Below are 20,891 nucleotides of genomic sequence, written 5' to 3'. Positions count from 1 at the left end.
CGCTGGGCAGTGTACTCTGCTATGGGGCACAGATCTGAGCAGCACGGCATGAAAGTCTGCCCCATCATGGCCGTGCACTTTAGGAAAACATGGTAGCAAGAGATAAATATGTATTCCTGTGTCTCAGAGTCAAGGGCAGAATGACTGACTCATAGTGTGTGTGGAATCACAAATGAAATGTCTTGTTCTCTTCCTGCAGAGAGATGGCTGTTCCTACAGGTGTGCGTGTGTTTGTTTAGCAGCTTTATTGAGATACGATTCACACACCATACAATTTATCTGTGTAAGTGTATAATTCAGTGGCTTCTAGTGTATTCACAGAGTCACCACCATCAGTTTTAGAATCCCTAAAAGAAGCCCCATACCCATTAGTCATCACCTTCTGTCGCCCTCAGCCCCAGGCAACTATTAATCTGTTTTCTGTCTCTGGATTTGCCTGTTCTGGACGTTTCCTGTAAATGGAATCATACAATGTGTGATCTTTTGTTTCTGGCTTTCACCAGGCATGATGTTTTTAGGGTTTGTTCACATTGTAGCATGTGTCAGTCCTTCATTCCTTTTTATCACATTGAAGGGATAGGTCAGGCCACATTGTGTTTATCCGTTCACCAGTTGATGGACACTTGGGTTGTTTCCACTTTGGGCTATTATGCATCATGCTGCTATCAACAGTCACGTACAAATATTTGCATGGACATATATTTGCGCTTCTCTTGGGCATGTACCCAGGAATGGAATTGCTGGATCATATGGTAATTCTATGTTGAACCGTTAGAAGAACTGGCTGAAGCACAAAAGCACCATTGTCCATTCCCACCTGCAGCCTCACAGGTTTGCATGATGGGGCACTCTCCATCCCCATGAAGACAGCTGCGGCAGGAGGAGGTTCGAGGTCCTCCCTGCCCTGGCAGACAGACCTCCGGACCCCTGGGCAGCTGGTGTTTTCAGTGCACCTGGGATTTGTTTTTACCATGTGTGGTAAGACATGCAGACAAGGAAATGACTGTCACGAGGAAGAAACTCATACAGTCCCCTAGAAGCAGGAGGCAGGGCTGGCCATGCAGGGCCACACGGGGAAGCACCAGGACCAGTCAGGAGGCAGAGGGAGTGAGGGCGAGACGTGGGCAACAGCCTTTATGTGGTTTCTGCAGGCAAGGCAAGGAAAGGCAGGGTAAAATTTAGGATTTGCTGATTTACAACTGCAGCAGGCTCTGGAGCATAGGGCCCCTCTTTCCTTGTCTGGTACCTGTCCCTGGGGTGATCCCGATTCAGAAGGTGGTTGGGGTGTGAGCTCTTAATTAGCTGGTTTGCATTCAAAAGACACAGGGAAGTCTCACTACCTCTACCAATTGGATAACCCCAAGAAGGGCTGTCCCTCCAGGATCAGCAAGGCCGCAAGACATCAAAGCATCAAAAAAACAGAATAAAAAGACAGGATGAACACAACAGGTCTGTGGCCGAGCCACTGACTCATGTCTCAATCGATCAGCTATTTCCATGGCTGCACATGTCACAGGACAACTTGACAGGTGACTGTCCACTTCTTCTTTTAAAAGTCTTAAGTAGCTTGGGGTGCGGGGGAGTGGTAGACTACTGGAAAGGTAAAAGGATAATTTATCTCAGTAGGTTACATTGCTGCTAAGTGTACATCATTAAACTTTTCTGTAAAAAGTCTCCCCCCATCCCCAAAAAAGAAAGCCATCTCAGATATTTTTTTAGAAGTATGTGCGTAATAAATTATCAAGAAATATAAAGAATTATGAGTAGTGTAAGGAAATGTGGTGTGTATTTGAGCAAACAAGGGTGTTGTAAAATTAATAACTTCTCATTCAACAACTTTATTGCATACGGTCCATCCTCATTATTCGCAGATTCTATATTTGCAAATTCGCCTACCCCACTAAGATTTATTTGTAAATAAATTAATTAATACTCCCAAATTAATACTCGTGGGATTCTCAAGTGAAAAATTTGAGTGTCCCAACACAGACATTCTTAGCTGAGGTCAAACAAGGGGACACTCTGCCTTCTTGTTTCAGCTCTCACACCGTAAATCAGTTTATTGAGTGCCATGTTTTTGCAATTTTTCTTTTTGTTGTTGATTTTGCTGTCTGTTTATTTTTGGTGGCTGGCTGGTACAGGGATCCAAATCCGTGACCTTGGTGTTATAAGGCTGTGCTCTGACCAACTGAGCTAACAGGCAAGCCCTGATTTTGCTGTTCAGAATGGTCCCCGCACATGGTGCTGAAGTGCTCTCTGGTGTTCCTAAGGCAAGGTGGTTGTAATGAGCCTCACGGAGAAAATATGAGTGTTAGAGAAGCTTCGTTCCCGCATGAGTTACAGTGCTGTTGACCCTTAGTTTGGTGTTAGTGAATCAACAGTGTATATTACTTTAGGTGCCTTTCAACAGAAACACATAAAACAAGGTTATGCACAGATCAGCTGATGAATACATCATGGCTAGAACTTGCAAGAACTTAACTGTTTTTCCCCTAGGAGCAACAGTTTGGCATTCATTGAACATAACTACCTCAAGTAATAAGAATTGATTATAACTTTTTATTTTGAAATAGTTTGACTCATAAGAAGTTGGAAAAATAATACAGAGAGTTACTATGTATGCTTCACCCAGAATCCCCCAGTACATAACACAATGAGTCTGTCGTCAAAGCCAGGGCATGTCCCATGTATAGATTTGAGTAACCAACACCACAGTCTAGATACAGAACTGTTCCATCACCACCAAGAAACAATGATTTCTCTTTTTATAACTGCTGTAAAATATACATATAAAATTCACCACCTTAGTCATGTTTAAGTGCACAGCTCAGTGGCATTAAGCACATTCACATGGCTGTGCAGCCATCACCACCATCATCTCCAGAACTTTCTCATCTTCTCAAACCAAAACTCTGTCCCCATGAAACACTCACTGTCCACCCCCACCCCAGCCACTGGCACCCCCCGTTCTACTTTCTATCTCTATGGATTTGATGATTCTAGGGACCTCCTATGAGTGGGATCACACAGTATTAGCCCTTTTGTGCCTGGCTTTTTTCACTGAGCACAGTGTCCTCAAGGTTCATCCATGTGGTAGCACATGTCAAATTTTCCCTCCTTTTTATGGCTGAGTAATATTCCACAAAACAATGATTTCTTGATACTCATTTTGTGGGAGGCTTCCTGTCTATGGGGAGTGTCTTCTATTATCTTCTATTCCACTCTATTGAGGTGACAGGGATCAGAACAGATAACTAAATTACATAGTACGTTAGAGGGCCTATCATTTTTTCAACCACAATTCTATTCCTTGTGCCCCTTTGAGTCCAGGGGTACTGGGTGTCCTTAATCATGGCTCTAACACACGAAAACTTCAACATGTCTTCTAAATCGTCAAACGAAGATTTAAGTCTGTTACCATAGATCTAGCATCACCAAGGCTCAGCTAGTTGGAGTGCAGTGTTGTAACAACAAAGTGAAGTTTGGTAACGGATGAGTCCTGTGGGATTCCCCTTCACTGACAGCCAACGTGTGACAGGCCAACCTACTGGGGAATCCCTGACCAGTGTGGGTCCTAGTGTTCACTGCTGTAGGATCACCAATCGTACCCACCAGACAGAACTTAAAGGAAAGGCTTTTTATTTCAGAAGACATCACCCAGAAGACAGAGGGTAATGTCCTCGCTGCGTCCCTGATCGACTGAGGGCTGGGATTTATATAGGTAAATGTATCAGTGAGACAGGATGTAGGGTCCTCCAGTGTGGTGGACAGCTGCTTCCAGTGCAATCTTAGTTCATCATGAAGGGCTAGCTGTAAAGGGAAAACAAAGTTCTATAGTGTATATATGAGTGTGGGGGTTTTTCTACGTTTACAGTTTGGATCCCCATACCAGCTAGCTGCAAAAAAAAAAAAAAAAAAGAAAAAAAGGCTTTAGCATTACCAGTAGTTTATTAAAATTCTTCGGAATTGGCAATTCTTAGATGGTGTTTACAGTGACTTTTTCTTTTGTGATTTGATTAAAGCAGAATCCATCCAACTTGGGGCAAGACTTCATTTACAGGAACAACCTGTCAGGCATGCCAGGATGCTAGGCACAGGGTGCATTTTGAGATTTGTCCCATACTCATAACGTTTAGGTCATAATTGCCTGGGTAGGGTTCAGTGCAGTGCGGAAGTGTCAGGAAATGCCCGCCCGGGACTACATAGCCTTCCATTTATGATTTTTTGCTTTGTACACGGGTGTTTGTGTATGAGTAACTTCTTGATTACCTCTGTCTAGTCTAATAATAGTCATTGTTAGCCATCTATTATCCCAATGTCAGAATGTTTGAAGTTGCTGAATAAATGTCATTCTCACCATTCTGGGCTGTGGCAAAGAATGACTAGCCACAAAGAATATGTGTGATATGGTGTCATACAGCTGATGGCTAATGTCTTTTTTGGGGGGATGGACATGGGCTGGAACAGGGATCCGAACCCATGACCTCAGTGTTAATAAGGCTACACTTTAACAATTGCATTAACCAGTCAGCCCTGATGTCTTAATTTACAAGCTTTCTTCATATTCCTCTACCAGAAAATCTCTAATACGTACCCACTGGCACATTTGCGATCACCTAAATTTCCACCTAAATTAAAACTCTCTCAGAGAGTGCTGAATCCACTCCCCAGGAAAGCTGCTACAAGTACATTTTCTTCTAGGGCAGGCTCTGTGCCCAAGGTTCATAGGCTCTGTGCTGCTGAAAACCTAGGTTCCAGCTACTACTTTCTTCCTGTAACACAGTGGGTAGGTGTGTTGGGGACCCAGGAGCCAGGTTGGAAGCCATCAGACAGATTTCTTTTCTTTTTTTTTTTTTTTTGGCAGCTGGCCTGTAGGGGGATCCAAACCCTTGACCTTGGTGTTACAACACTGCACCCTAACCAACTGAGCTAACCGGCCAGCCCCAGATTTCTTTTGAATGCTGCTGTTTGTTCTTGTCTGGGGTAGAGCTTTATAATGCAGTTTTCACCCTTAGAGTAAATTAACCCAGCCACCCATCTCAGCTAGGTTTGAGCTAAATGGTTAGCTGGTCAAATAGGAGAGGAAACTCTACCTGATGACAGCTGAGTTTTCGTTAATGGTTGCATCTTTCTGTCGATAGAAAGGCTGTCTGTGGGTATACGTACCCTACAATCGAAACCCTTAAATTCACGAGCAGTGGTTGTAAACAACCCATTGGAGTCCCTGTTGCATGTGTGGTTGGTTCACAGTCACTGTATAAAATAGAATCACAGACTCTCATCCACTTTGACAGTCAAGTTCTATCCAGTGCCAGTGAGTGGGGGCAGCTACACATCATGTCTTGTGGTCCCTGGGTCTCAGATTAATTATCATCGTTCACGCGATGTGGGCACGAACTACATCAAGCGCAGAGCTCCCATCTCCCAAGCTCAGATTATTTACAGCGAACTCAAACTGCTCTCTGCTTCTTACCCCCTGCCAAGACTGAGAGGAGTGTAGAGGGTTTTTTTCTGTTCTGTTTTACCAAAGGAGAAAATGCTGTGCAATTTCCACACTAAATGGTCACAGTGGGGACCAATTTCCTGCCCTCCAGACCTGCTGCTTCAGCCAATACAGCAAGGGAGGACGCAGCTCTGTTTTCTAGAAGGATCCCGCCGAGGCATAAAAACGGCACAGCCCAGCCTGGCACCGCGCCGGGTGTGGGAGCCCTGAGCGCGAACATGGGGAACACACATTCCAAAAGCGGTGACAGACACAGCGCACTGCCTGGCTGCCCCGAGCTGTCCTGCTACAGCTCTTTCCCCAGGAAATGGAGCGAGAACGTCTTTTTAGATAATGAGCTGTTGACCTCCAAGGTCCTGTCCGTGCTGCGGCCGCAGTCGGAGCGGGGCTTCCGGACAGGCGACCTGCGCTACCCTGCCCACTTTCTGAGCACCAACTCTGTCTTTACCTCTGTCGCAGCCTCACTGAAGGAGCACTCCCGGAGCACCCTCTTGGCCGATGGCAGCCCGGCCCCGTCCAGGAATGTCGGCATGACGGTCTCTCAGAAAGGGGGTCCCCAGCCAACACTGAGCCCAGCTGGAACTGGGACGCGACTCAGGTAAGCCGGGGTCCCCTCTTGGTTGTCAAGTGCAGATGACGGGCTGGAGCAGCAGTGGGTGGCATCCCATGGGGAGGCTGTGCAACCCCTTACTTAGGTCTGTGTCAAGCAGCTCAGCAGCCCCCATGCCAGGCAGCGAAATTCCCATTAACACCTGCTTCCAAGATTCATGCCTTTTCTTCTTTCAAAAACAATGTGTCGCCGGGTGTATTTGGCCGCTGGTGGAGCCACTTTGCTGAATCCTTGTACCTGTACCGCAGTCAGGGCTCCCTACTGTACTCACGAAGATGCCAGAAGTCCTACCGAGGGTAGCATGGGGTTAGCAACCCATTATCTACACCTTACCTGGTTTTACAGGATTTGAGGAGGCCCCCCCAGTTTTGCATCCAGAAGTGTGGAAAGAGATGCTAGAACCTAATGTATTTGCAGCGGTCCTTTTATGAGTTGGTAGAAAGGAGCCACCTAAGTCCTGGTAAAAAGAATTTCAGGGGCTCCAGTGGGCGCCGATGGCTAGTAAAGGAGGCCTGTGATCCACACCCCCTTAGAACATACCTGAACGTTAAAGTTAGTCATAATGGAAGACGTCCTGCTATCTCATTGACAGACAGTCTCCTAATTTTTTAAAAAAAATCTGTGACGAAGCTGAGACTTATATTGAAATCTGGAAAGTTCTCAGATAGTACCTAATCAGATGGACTGACAATCTGATTTACCTTCGTAAGACAGGGTGTGTGTGTGTGTGTGTGTGTGTGTGTGTGCGTGTGTGTGCGTGCGTGTGCGTGTGCGCGTGCGTGTGTGTGTGTGTGTGTGTGTGTGTGTAACTCAACATCTTGTGATAATTGTTTTTGTTATTTCTACTTAGACCAGTCACAGGAGAGATGGACGAAGCTGACTCTGCATTTGTGAAGTTTAAGCCGGCAGCTGATGACTCTCTTTCACTTGCATCTTCGAATGCTGAGTCCATTTTTGTAGAAGGTATGGTCATCTCGACTCCCTGGTGCATGTCACAGGGTCCCCATCCATACTGGGAAGCGCCGGGCCCCACATCGGCGTGTCTCCGGGAAGGACACAGGGTGGGGCGGCTGGGAGCCAGCCAGCTCCAGGCCCCCAGCAGCAGCCCCTCGTCTTTCCCGCAGACCCCTACACTGCCTCACTGAGGAGCGAGATCGAATCAGACGCCCACGAATTCGAGGCTGAGTCCTGGAGCCTGGCTGTGGACTTGGCCTATGCCAAGAAACAAAAGAAGGAGGTTGTGAAAAGACAGGATGTCCTTTATGGTAAGAAGTCCAGAGCTCTGTGCTGCCGTGGCAGCACTCTACTTAATTCTTTTCTTTCTGTTTGTCTTTTTTTTTCTTTAATTCCATGTGGGAGTCTGAGTTCCACAGCTGTCCTCCCCTGAGACTGTGTTGCCTGCTCTGCCCACTCCCCCCAGGGCAGTCCTGCTTTCCAGTCCAGGGAAGGATGGCTGGGGAGGACTTTGTCACAAGAGGTCTCTGGGATGAGCCTGGCCAGGTGCCCGGGTCTGACTCATACTTACCTTGTTGGTGACTACCTTAGTCTGCTGGGGCTGCTTTCACAAAATGTCATAGACTGGGTGGCTTATAAACAACAGAATTTTATTGCTCACAGTTCTGGAGGCTGGGAAGTCCAAGATCAAGGCTCTGGCAGATTTGGTGTCCAGTGAGGGTCTGTTTCTTGGTTCATAGATGGTGCCTTCTTGCTGTGTCCTCATGTAGAAGGGGCAAGGGAGCTCCCTGGGTTTCTTTTATAAGGACACTAATCCCATCTGTAAGGGCTCCACCCTCATGACCTAATTACCTCCCAAAGGCCCCACCTCCTAATGCCATCAAATGTGGGATTAGGTTTCAGCATATAAATTCTGGAGGGACAAAAGCATTCAGTCTATAGCAGTGACTCTGGGAGAAAAGACCACCCTGGTCCCATCCCAGCTATCCCTTAGTGACCACCAGACAAGCTCGGAAATAGCTGTAATTGGGGCCTCTTGGAGGCATGCCCCTCTCTCGGCACATGGTCATAGCACAAGCTTCATGGTGGGCGACCCTCCCTGTGCTCCCACATGGGTCCCTTCAGGCCCCCAGCCCCCCCACCCCCAGCTGGGTGACCAAGCTCAGAATAGCGTGACTTGCCCAAGGTAACAACAGTAGTTATTGTTCTCATGCCACCTACGACTCTCCCTGGGGAGGCATTTTTCTGTGCCCTGTCAGTGTTCTGGGAGAGGACCTGGTATGGAAGCATGTTCCCTTTCCACCCCACACGATCATTCTGGTCCTGGGATCCCCAGACCCTGCTCAATGGCATCTACCACACCCGCTCTCTCCTGCATCTGGCATGCTGAGCTCTGCCCAGGCCGGGGTAGGTTGGGGTGTCTTCGAGGAAGAGGACCTGAATGGATGCCTCCCCTCAGGGAATGTGGAAGCCCTTTGTCACAATATCACCCCCCCCCCCCCGGGTCCCTACAAATGGCTCCCAGTTCGCTGCAGCTGGTGGCCCTGACCTTGGCACCGTTGAGAACGAACAGCTCCCAACACCAGCTGGGGGAGCCAGAATCACACTCTTCACCCACCCCTCCCCCTTCCCGTTCCTGCCCCCTCCCCTCCTGCAATCCTTGCTGCCACCCCCACCCCACCCACCCACAGCATCCCCTCCCTCATCTGAAGGCCTTGCCCATATGTGGCCTGTGTAGCGTCAGCATTACCCAGGTGTAAACTTTTGCTGTGACATGTCCCCCTGCTCTTTGAGGAATTCTGCCTGTGGGAGAGCCCAGTGTGTGGGAGTAGCTTCATTGATCAGATAGAAGGGTCTTGTGGCTGGCCATTTAGCTCAGTTGGTTGGAAAACGGTGTTATAACACCAAGGTCAAGGGTTGGGATCCCCATACTAGCCAAAGAAGCATCTTGGGAGATGGGAGCACTGGAAATCTTACCTAATCTTTTGAAATTACCATTTTAAATGGCTGTGTTATAGTTGATGGGATGAAACACCCAGAAAGGGCTCGCACCTGATGTTGACACTTTTTACCTCACGGGGCTCTTTCCCAGTTGTTACTTCTAATCCTCCTTCGCTGTTTCTCATGCTGGTTGAGTGCAGAAGTATTTTTCCCTGGCAATTGACATTCGGGTCATTTTGACTCTTTAGGCCTTACAGGATGAGCATCCCTAATTCAGAAATCTGCAATCCAAAATGCTCCAAAATCCAAAACTTTTTGAGCACCAACACCACATTCAAAAGAAATACTCACTGGAGCATTTTGGATTTTCAGATCAGAGATGCTCAACTGGTAAGTATAATGCAAATATTGCAAAATCCAAAAATAATCCAAAATCCAGAACACTTCTGGTCCCAAGCATTTCAGATAAGGGATACTCAGTCTGTATAAACAATGGTGTACTAAACGTGGTGAACTTTTTAGGCCATTATTAAAGACAGCCCTGCAATATGTCTCTCTCTCTCTCTCTCTCTCTCTCTCTCTCTCTCTCTCTCTCTCTCTTTTTTGGCGGCTGGCCAGTACAGGGATCTGAACCCTCGACCTTGGTGTTATCAACACCGCACTCTAACCAAGTGAGCTAACCAGCCAGCCCTTTTTTTAGTTTTTTGATTTGATTTTCTTAGAATAAAATTTTCCAGGAATGAGAATACTCAGTTAAAACACTCAGCTTTTTAATGATTCTTTAAACATAATGTTGTATGGTGTTAAAACATTCAAAAAGCTTAGAAAAAGAAAAGTTCACATGGCTTAAAATTTTAGCTTTTTGTTTGTTTGGCAGCTGGCTGGTACAGGGATCAAACCCTAGAGCTTAAAATTTTAAAACATTCGAAAATATTCACTGAAAAATCATCCTCATGCCCTCGTCCCCAGTCTGTGCATGTCCTGTGCCTCCAAGAGGTCACCAGTGGTTGTTTATTTTGGCTCCTTCCAGAGTTTCTTTTTTCTCCTTTTTTATACAGAAGGTACAACAGTATCTATATTGCTCTATCCTTTGCTTTCTTTTCTTACTTAGCCCAGTCTTAGAGGTGATCCCTCAAAGACAGTGTGGTTACTGGCTGCCCTGGCGTCCCTGTGTATGTGTGTTTTATCTTTTGCTGCAGGAAACAATTTTGCAAGTAGTAGCCTTAGAAGTGCAAGATTTCTCCTGTGTGATGTGTCTGTAGGATAAGTTATCTGTAGGGTCACCTCCTGGAAATGGGATTGCCGAGCCACAAGGCCTGCATGTTTGGAGTCTTGATCGATATTGCCAGTTTGCCCTCCAGAGGGGTTGTATGGTCAATCCACGGTCCCAGAAGCACCGTGTGAGACTCTCCATGCCTCTGTGGATGGGCCAGCAGCTGGGTCCTTGCCAGAAAAGTAGGTGAAAAGGCATCTTAATCTGGATAGAATTTGCATTTCTTTTATGAACTGCACCGAATGTCTTGTATGTTTAAGTCATTGGGGTTTCTTTTTCTGTTCATGCCGTTTGCCCATTTTTCTTCTTGCGTATACACCTTCTTCCTAGTCATATTTAAGAGATCTTTATGAGTAGGAGAGTCAGCTTTTTGTCTGGATGTGAACTACAAGTATTTTTCCCAGTTTGTGTTTTGTCCCTCAGCTTTGCTTATGGTAGGTTTTTGCCACACAGTAATACGGGCTATTTACATCATCTGACTTTGCAGCATTTTCTTGTATGGTTTGTGTGGATTTTGAATCGTAGTTGCAAAACCCTTCCTTGCTGCAAGGTAAAAGCTGATGATACCGTGTCTTACTGCTTCTGGAGGAGTTTCGATTCTCTTGTTATTAAGTTGAGGAAATGAGGAAATTAAGTGACTTGTCCAGAGTCACCCGAGTCCACCCATTTGTGAAGTCACTAGCTGGTAGAGACCATCAGGAATAAATCACTCCTCTAGGAGGGATGTGGTAAAGAGAAACAGCACAGGGAGGAGAAGTGGGGACATGTACCCCAGAAACTCCAGTCCAAGTTTCTCGCCTAAACAAACCAGGTGGTACGACCCAGGCCACTCCCAAGAATGTTGACAGTAGACGATTCACAGCAGCCGAAAGGTAGAAGCAGCCCAGGTATCTGTAGACAGATGAGCAATAAACATTATGTAGTTCATCCATATAATGAAAAATTAGCTTAAAAAGGGAAATTCTGATACTATAACAATGAAATCAAAGTGTCAGCAGGGCCATGCACTGTCTGAAGGCTCTAATGCTGCAACATGGATGAACCTTGAGGACACTGTGATAAGTGAAAGAAGCCTGTCACAAAAAGCTGTATATATTGTATGATTCTATTGATATGAAATGTTCAAAACAGGCAGATCCACGGAGACAAAAAGCAAAATAGTGGTCGCAAGGGGGAACAGAGAATAAAGAGTGACTGCTGATGGATCCAAGAAGATCCATCAAGGTGACAGAAATGTTCTGGAATTAGATAGAGGTGATAGTTGCACCACTCTGTGAGTATACTAAAGACCACCGCGTTATACACTAGAAGAGAGTGTGTTGTGTGGTATGTGAATATCTCAGTAAAGCTGTTTGTTTTGTTTTGCTTTGTTTTTTGGCAGCTGGCAGGTATGGGGATCCAAATCCTGGACCTTGGTGTTATCAGCACCACGTTCTACCCAACTGAGCTAACAGGCCCAGCTCTTATCCCTCTTTGATCTGTTATAATTCTTGAACTTTTGGGGGCCATGCCTTTGTCAATCTGATGACCACTGAGAGCCCTCTGCTCAGGGGAAAGCACCCACATACACACAGAATTGTGCAGGCCTATTCAGTGTCCGTATTAGCTTTCTAGGGTTCCCATAACAAAGCACCACAAATCTGGGGGCTTAAAACAACAGACATTTATTCTGTCATTGCTCTGGAGGCTAAAAGAGCAAAATCAAAGTGTCAGATGGGCCATGCACCCTCTGAAGGCTCTGGGGGAGAATCCTTCTTGCCCCTTCCAGCTTCTAGTGGTGGCCGGCAACCTTGATGTCCCTTGACTTGTAGATGCATGACTCCAGTCTCTGTGTTCAAATATCCCTTTTCCTATAAGGACACCAGTCATTGGATTAGGGCACATCATAATCCAAGGTGACCTCATCTTAACTTGATTCCATCTGTAAAGACCCTCTTTCCAAATAAGGTCCCATTCATGGGTCCCAGGGTTTAGGACTTCCAGGCATCTTTTTGAAGGACAGAGTTCAACCCACAACAGTGGTGCCTGAGTTCTGGAAACCCATCCACCAACTCCAGGTCCATACCCCTGCCTTGACCTTTGTTTTATCTCTAACAGCTTCACAGCCTTGACCTGAAGAGCAGATAAGCTCCAGCACAAAATCCAGTCTTTCTCCACCTGTAACGGTGAATACAAATCCCCACTTGAGCTCTGCTTTTTCATCAGTTATACTCTGTCTTAGACCATTCCAGCTGCTGTCACAAAGTACCATAGACTTGGTGGCTTATAAACAACATGAATTTATTTCTCACAGCTCTCGAGGCTGGGAAGTCTAAGATCAGGGCACTGGTAGATTCAGTGTCTTGTGAGGGTCCACTCCCTGGTTCATGAGTCACCTTCTTGCTGTGTCCTCATGTGGTAGGAGTCTCTCTGGGTGTTTTTTATAAGAAATCTAATCCCATTCATGAGAGCTCCACCCTCCTGACCTAATCACCTCACAAAGGCCCCACCTGCTAATGCCATCACCTTGGCGGTCAGGATTTTGATATAAGATTTTGTGGGGGGCACAGACATCCAGTCCATTGCAGTCTGGGTCTGATCACAGACACACATGTGTGAGTTCTATGTCCCCAGGAGTGGTGTTCATTAGAACAGTCTTCTTGCTTAAAATAGCCTTGAAATGTCTTCAGTTGTCTTCAGGCAGAAAACCGCCCTATGGGGCTGGCCAGTTAGCTCTGTTAGTTAGAGTGTAGTGCTGATAACATCAAGGTCCAGGGTTCAATCCCTGCACTGGCCAGCCACTAAAAGAAAAAGAAAAAAAAAAAAGAAAACCCTCCTGCAATGTTAAGGCCCCAGTGCACATTACATCCTGTGTCCTCTCCTTTCACTGTCCCCGTAGGCTGGGACCCCCACAGCACTGGGCTGGGGAGGACAGGAAGCCCAGATAGACGTCCTGGGTGGTACAAAAGACCCCAAGGGTAAGGATTTATGCAGAGAACTTTCAGAAGCCAGCCCAGCAAATGAAGGGCAGGAAGCATTCACGAGTGGTAGGGCTGGCGGGGCTAAGTCCTGCCGTCTGTGTCTCTGCAGAGCTGATCCAGACAGAGGTCCACCACGTGCGGACACTCAAGATCATGCTGAAGGTGTACTCCAGGGCCCTGCAGGAGGAGCTGCAATTCAGCAGCGAGGCCATCAGCCACCTCTTCCCGTGCGCCGACGACCTGCTGGAGATGCATGGCCACTTCCTCTCTCGGCTCAAGGAGCGCCGCCTGGAGTCCCTGGAGGAGGGCAGCGACCGGAATTACATCATCCAGAAGATTGGGGACCTACTGGTGCAGCAGGTGGGCATGCCCATGTTCATCCGAACATTCTTTGAAGCTCCTGCCCCATCTCTGTTCCTTACAATAATAAGAAAACAAAAATGGCTGTGGTTTGTCAGGTGCCTCTCCCCCATAGGACACGCAGTACAGGCCCCTGACAGCTGGGCCTGCAGAGCATATTCTAGAAACACAGAGGCTTAAATGGTAAATGAACACTGTGTGGTGTTGTGTTGTTGTTTGGTTTTATTTTGAGGTTCTGACCACTGTGTTTTTGACTGTCAGAAGCATGCTATGGACTAGAGTTAGCCATGATCAGGGTGTTGACCCGGAACGATCACTCGTGAGCCTAAGCCAAGATTGCTGGCTTGAGGCATCCTGGGCCAATTAATTAGAAGAATACTCCTTTTGCTTTTTCATGTTTCTAACATTCTTTGGCTTAGATTTATTTTTTTTCTTCCTGGATCTCAGGAAGCTTTACAGCTGTAATATAGCAAAGCCCCAAAGCAGAAAGTTTTCTCATTTTTCCTCTATCATACCTCATAATTAGACACCCCATGGTGAAGCATTTCCCTGTTGGGGATGTGTTGGAAAGTGCAATTGCAGGGGCTGGCCAGTTATCTCCATTGGTTAAAGCACAGTGCTGCTAACACCAAAGTCAAGGGTTCAGATCCCCATACCAGCCAGCCACCACCAAAAAAAAACAACAATGAAGTCACAAATAAATCCAATATTTATTTTAGCAGAATCAGATGAACTAGATGAAAATATACCTTGGCGATTTTCATGTTTGCTCTTAGTAACATTTCCATTCTCTTTCGCCTTAGTTTTCAGGTGAAAATGGGGAGAGGATGAAAGAAAAGTACGGCGTGTTCTGCAGTGGCCACAACGATGCAGTCAGTCATTATAAGTCACTGCTGCAGCAGAACAAGAAATTTCAAAACCTGATCAAGGTGAAAAAAAATTTTTTTTAAATTAAGAACTTAAGGGCCGGCCTGTGGCTCACTTGGGAGAGTGCGGTGCTGATAACACCAAGGCCAAAGGTTTGGATCCCTATATAGGGATGTCTGGGGTTAGCTCACTTGGGAGAGTGTGGTGCTGACAACACCAAGTCAAGGGTTAAGATCTTCTTAATGGTCATCTTAAAAAAAAAAAAAAAATTAAGAACCTTTTTTGCTGTAGGTTTTCCCCACAGAACTATTGCGTCTTGGGATTTGGGAATTGTAAGATGCCAGTTATAAAGCAGTGATTTCCGTGGTTTGGTTTGGTTTTTAACCACAAACCCATTCAGAACACGTCAGTGAAATCTTACATAGGATCTCAAGGTGCGAAGCCAAACCAAGCATATCTGAGGCTTTCTTCTTGCCATGCCAGGGTGGCCGCAAGATGCCCCTGCAGGCCCCTGGGTGGAATCTGCTGACCATCACTCATCAGATTGTTTGGGTGACACAAGGGTCATTTCAAGGAGCCACCCCTCCAAAGCCACCCTGTTCTACTTTTGGAGGCTCTGGCTGTTGTAGGGGCTGTTACTCTAAACGGTGGTCCCTGTTTGTCCCTGCCCCCTGGAAACGGCACTCAGGTTAAGGCCACTGGGTTCCATCAGCGTTCACCTCTTCAGTAGCCCTAAGCACACTTGATCCCAAAACAGTTCTGTCATCTGTGACTGGTCAGGACTTTATTCTGAAGTGACATTTGATGGCTAATGGTCTGAAGTTAAGAATGGCATGGGCTGGCTGGTTGGTTCAGTTGGATAGAGCACAACGTTGCTAACACCAAGGTCTAGGGTTTGGATCCCTATACCAGCCAACTGCCAAAAAAAGAATGGCATGTGTTGAAATTTGGTTCCACATCATTACAGTAGACAGATGCAAAAGGGGGAGCATCACTTTGGGGCCACAGTTCATCCAGTAATAAACAGCGGAGTTGGAATGGGCTGGCCTGCGCTGGAAACACCTAGAAAATGGTGGTGCAGGGGTTTCTGATGAAACCTTCATCCATGGACTCTCGCAGATCCCACAGTGACTCTCTGGTCCTCTTAAGAAGTGGCTCCTTGGGAGCGCTGGCCTTCCTAACACACACACGAGAGCAGGGGAGACCACCAGAAGAACGTGTGTTGTGCTCACAGAATGCAGGAAGCTGCTCAGGCCTCCACCGGGGAGTGACCGCTTCTTTGGTTCTCAACCAGAGGGGTGCATCAGAAGCCACCAGGGAGCCAGTTTGGAAGGCACATGCCCAGTCTGGCTGCAGAAGGTTCTGGAACTTCAGCCGTTGGTTAGGGTTAGCGTCTTCAGTGTGCGTGAGCGTGCACGTGTTGAACATCTCGGCAGGTGATGTCCATAATCCCCTCTCCCCCATCGGTTCTCGTTCTTAACGGGTTTTTCAGGGGCCCTTGTTCACACCAAGGCAAGGCTGCCTTTGTTTCCATGGCCTTTCTGCAGACAGAGGGTTATTCCTGCTTTCAGGTATCCAGTGTGTGTCTCTTCCAAAGCAGCCAAGAAAAAGTCCCAATGAGCCAGAAAAGGAGGTGGCCCCACCCAGCCTTGGTAAACAATCGTGAACTGATCCAGCAAGAGACAAGATGTTCATACAACCTGGTTTTGTTTTCCATTTCCTAGAAAATCGGCCACTTTTCCATTGTGAGGCGGCTTGGTGTGCAGGAGTGTATTCTTCTGGTTACTCAGCGTATCACCAAGTACCCAGTGCTGGTAGAACGCATCATTCAGAACACAGAAGGTAGGGTAGCGCTCTCCATAGCCTCGCCCGTTACTGCTGCAGCGGGGCAGGGGGCTTTGTCCACCTGCTCCCTACATTAGCGGTGGATTGGATAAATTCCCTTGGAATCCACGGCTGAGTGCTGGAGTTAAAGACGGGGCAGCACCATGGAGGCAGGGGCAGAGTCTCATTTGCCTGCCATACCCCCATTCCCTAACACAGGCTGGGCCGCAGAAGCCCCATTCAGTATCTGGAGTGGATGAATGGAAGTAGACAGTGCCCTGGTTAACGTCACTCCTGGGTGATCCAGACACGCACAAAGATGACATCTCTGTGTCGCATGAGCAGGGCTGAGAGAGAGGGATGTGCCTGGAGCTGTGGCCGGCAGAGGGGAAAGGGCACAGAGCCTGGCCAAGAGTTCCCCAAGGCCCGGGCAGTGCTAATCACACCCACCACATCTCCAGTGGAATTAGGCATGGCAGACCAAGCACATTCCCCTGCCAAGAAAGCCATGTCCTTTGAGTGGGAGAAGCCAGCTGTTGGTCACTACAGGAGGTGAAGTGAATCATTTATGAAGAACTGGGAGACACGGGGGAATTTGTTTACCAAGCAGTGGCCAGCAGAGCTATGCAGGGCAGTTTTTGTCCAGCAGAGCTATGCAGGGCAGTTTTTGTCCCTTGGATTGGGTGAAAACTCAACTCTGCTCTATTGTATTTATTTTGGAAAACCATTTAAATCTCAGGAGGTGGTAGCGGGGAGGTGGTTCTTGAGAGTTCTCTGAGCAGTGGCCTTGGGGAATGCACTTCACATACCCCATCCGCCCACACGCAGTATGCCCACTTCTGTCGTGTTCTTGAGTGCGGACAGAGACAAGTGCTAACTCTGCTGTGTGCGGCAGCTGGCACCGAGGACTATGAAGACCTGACCCAGGCCCTAAACCTCATCAAAGACATCATCTCACAAGTGGACGCCAAGGTCAGCGAGTACGAGAAGGGCCAGCGCTTCAGGGAGATTGCAGGGAAGATGGACCTGAAGTCCTCCAGCAAACTCAAGAATGGACTTACCTTCCGCAAGGAGGACATGCTGCAGCGGCAGCTCCACCTGGAGGGCACACTGTGCTGGAAGACCACATCAGGGCGCTTGAAAGGTAAAGCCCTAGCCACCTTTGGTGGGCACTATGTTGTATCAGTGGGCACTGTCTTAGAGTGGTGGGTGCCATCTTGGGTTGGTGGCACCATCTGGGAGTGGTGGATGCCATCTTGGATTGGTGGGTGCCATCTTGAGTTGGTGGCACTATCTTGTAGTGGTAGGTGCTGTCTTGGTTTGGTTGCACCATTTGGGTTGATGGCACCATCTTGGAGTGGTGGATGCCATCTCTTGGTTTGGTGGCACCATTTGGGTTGGTGGTACCATCTTGGAGTGGTGGTGCGCCATCTTGGGTTGATGGTACCATTTGGTTTAGTGGCACCATCATGGAGTGGTGGGTGCCATCTTGGGTTGTTGGCACAACTTGGAGTTGTGGTACCATCTTGGATTTGCGGGTGCCATCTGACACAGAGTTACTACAGCCTGGTTACTTCATGGCTGAAGGGAGGTCACATGTGGAGTCAGAATGAGCACAGGCAGCCAGGAGTATAGCAAAAATCAGGTAGTCTTATTATCACCCTCTTTCTTTGGTACAAACCAGGAGGGCACACAGTTGTTGATTTCTGAACAGAAACTCAAGGCCTTGACCTTATGACACCCCAGGTTTGGAAGAGGCCTGGGGTTGCAAACAAGCTTAGTTGTAATCCTAATGTAATAATGAGTCCCCTGCAGTGGATCCAACTGCTTAAGAGTCCCAGTGAGGATAGAAAATGCCACCAGGACTGTTGGTCAGTGTCCCTGGGCATCTCGCTCACTGCAAGGGTGTGCTCCAAGCCCTGCTTTCAAAATCCATGTTCCCATTCCAGACCAGAGAGTGCTCAGGACTCATCCCTGAGGATCCTGTCCATTTTCTGAGCCTCTGGAAACATCCCACCCTATCCACTGGCATCAGCATCTTTTGAGGGGTACTTGAGGTAGTCGGATGACAGTGTGTGTTCATTGGTCTTTCGAACAGACGTGTATTCCACAGATAAAATTTAGCACCTTTTGCCTGCCAGGCACCAAGATGAGTGGTGGGAATGCACCCAATCAGACAAGACCTGGCCCCTGCCCTCCTAGGGCTTCAGTCAACGGGGCAGAAAGAGAGAAGCAACTACACGAACAAGCAAATAGTTAACAGCACAGCAGATGCTTTCAAGGAAGCCAGCAGGTTACAGTGCAAGGGAATTATGTGGAGAACAGGCATCTGGTTTAGATGAAACTATACTGAGAATCAGCTCCCCAAGAAGGTAATATTTACACTTCCTGAAACACAAGTGTTTCTGCTGAAACTCAGTTCGGGATTCATACCTATGTGCAAAAGCCTTACTGTGCAGGACGTTCATACTGGGACAAGGCACCACGCGAGACGTGGGGGCCCAAGAGGACTGAGAGCAGCCCTGGCCTGCATTGCCACACAGGAGTCAGATGCAGGCATCCAGTGGCTCAGGTCCCAGGTGATCTAGGAGCAGGGAGATCAGAGGGGTCAGTTCACGTTTGAGAAGTCAGAGCCAGAGAAACTCATGACAAAGAGGACCATCAGGACAGTGGCCTGGCCACGGGGTGAGAGCCCTGGTTTAGCTCTGAACATTTGGAACTGGAGGTGCTGAAGGAACATCTAAGAGGAGATTCCAGCCATTGACTGGTGCTAAGTGTTGAAACCCAGAAGGTTTCAGGTGGAAAGGGGTGACATAGAAAGGAAACCTCTAGGCTCAGGCAGAAGCATTATGGTGCCTCAGCCTTCCTGGGGATTCGGCATCCGCCAGGCTGCCCAGCAACACCTGCTAGCCGCGTGACATCTAAGATGTTCCCTTTCGTGCTGTCTCTTCAGATGTTCTTGCTGTCCTATTGACTGATGTGCTTTTGCTGCTACAAGAAAAGGATCAGAAATACGTCTTTGCTTCTGTGGTATGTATCTTGCCTCTTCCAAACAAGGGTTCTGCTCACTGGGGCCGTGTGGGGTTGCTCTGAAGCTGCCTATGGAGGGGGCAGCTGGGGCACTACATCAGCGACAAGACAGGAAGAGCAAGTGCCACTAGAAAGCGCACCAGTGAGTTACCCTGTGCATCCCAGGCGCTCCCAGAAGGTTCCAACCAGGCAGGAGTAGAATTTTCTGAGGATGAAAGTCCAAGGCCTCGCGTCCCACTCCACTATCCTCCCCAGCTTCGGTTTCTCTTGCATTTTTGTAGTTCTTCCTCTGGCAGCAACTACAGGTCCTCAGGGACCCCAGAATCCTGGCCAGGAGAACCCCTCCCTTCTTCCTGGGACTTTCTGGCTCTGTCACTGAGGTCCCAAACTTAGGCAACCATTGTTCTGTGAGCTGTGACCATGTGGACCCCAAGATTCTGGGTCCCAGAGCAGCCTTGTCATGGGAGCCAAGCCCAGCTGGGACTTGGGCGGCCATCCACCTGGACCTCAGCTTCCTCCCCTGCTGGCTGAAGGACCCGATCCCCAGATCCTTCAAGCATTAACAGCGCAGACAGAACCTGCTACATGGCGAGGGGGTCTTACACCAGCCACTGCAGGGTGTAAGAACCTCTTTGCTTCCAGATCACCTGGAGAAGAGGGCAGCCTCTGTCACTAAATTCTAGAATCATGTTCCTTGCCCAGAGATTTAAAATGGCTTCTCAAGAAGTTTTCCAGCCATCTACCCTCATTCCTCCCATCCCTCACCCCTGCAAACTGGTCAAGCTGTTCTGTCAAATGGTTGTCCCGCCTTGACCACAGCACACCCTGAGCTGTCCCTGCACTCACAGCAGGGTGATGCGACATCGATAATCTGCTGTGCTGAGGGCCCTGCGTGCCCATCTCCCATCATCAGAGGGCCCTGCTCGGGATTCTCTCCTGCGTCGTCCTGTGGCTCTGGTTGGGGAAGACATAAAGTAGCATGTCTCAGACCCCCAAAAATGCAGAGACAGGCAAGACCACATTCATTTGGGTGTAACTTTGTTTCAGAAACTTTTATCATTCAGAAAAACAAAAAGGAGGAGCTGGCCAATTAGCTCAGTGGTGCAGGTATCACCAAGATCCAGGTTTTAAAACCCTGAAGCAGCCAGCTACCAAAATTTAAAAAAAGAAAAACACAAAAAATAAAATAAAAATCATCTGAAGTCCTGTCACCTGAAGACACAGACTTGGTTTATCTTAGGGTGTCTGCTTGGCCAATCTTTATGACATATGTCTATTACAGAGGCCTATAATTGCCTTTTTTGCTAAAACCCGAATAATTAATCATATCAGCTTTGCAGGCCACATGGTGTCTGTCACAATTACTCAACACTGCCATTGTATCGTGAAAACCTCCATAGACACAGCATAAATGATTGGCACTGCTGTGTGCCAATAAAAGTTTATTTACAAAGTTAGGCACTGGGCTGGACTTGGCACATGGACATAGTTTGCCGACCCCTTGGTCTCCAGTGATAGAATACATTTCCTTTTATAACCTGTTTCTTTGTTCCCACTCGATGCATTTTG

General features: G+C 47.8%; 1 protein-coding gene across 4 annotated transcripts in view; it reads left to right on the top strand.

Moving 5' to 3' along the window:
• The window catches only part of ARHGEF18 (Rho/Rac guanine nucleotide exchange factor 18), a 70,074-nt gene that overhangs the window by 36,834 nt on the left and 12,349 nt on the right, over nucleotides 1-20,891 (top strand). For 3 of the 4 annotated variants that reach the window (XM_063112204.1, XM_063112205.1, XM_063112203.1), the window contains exons 2-9: nucleotides 5,963-6,101; nucleotides 6,964-7,076; nucleotides 7,238-7,378; nucleotides 13,351-13,601; nucleotides 14,405-14,530; nucleotides 16,193-16,310; nucleotides 17,188-17,436; nucleotides 19,246-19,322. In XM_063112204.1, the coding sequence (XP_062968274.1) occupies nucleotides 6,034-6,101; nucleotides 6,964-7,076; nucleotides 7,238-7,378; nucleotides 13,351-13,601; nucleotides 14,405-14,530; nucleotides 16,193-16,310; nucleotides 17,188-17,436; nucleotides 19,246-19,322 (1,143 nt within the window). In that variant the 5' untranslated portion in view covers nucleotides 5,963-6,033. Of the gene's footprint in view, nucleotides 1-5,706; nucleotides 6,102-6,963; nucleotides 7,077-7,237; nucleotides 7,379-13,350; nucleotides 13,602-14,404; nucleotides 14,531-16,192; nucleotides 16,311-17,187; nucleotides 17,437-19,245; nucleotides 19,323-20,891 lie in introns of those variants that run through there. The other variant, XM_063112202.1, reaches the window with a different exon arrangement.

This window comes from Cynocephalus volans, chromosome 10 (genome assembly GCF_027409185.1).
Source record: "Cynocephalus volans isolate mCynVol1 chromosome 10, mCynVol1.pri, whole genome shotgun sequence".
In the NCBI taxonomy this organism is placed as follows: domain Eukaryota; kingdom Metazoa; phylum Chordata; class Mammalia; order Dermoptera; family Cynocephalidae; genus Cynocephalus; species Cynocephalus volans.
This window is presented reverse-complemented; position numbering and strand designations above follow the sequence as displayed.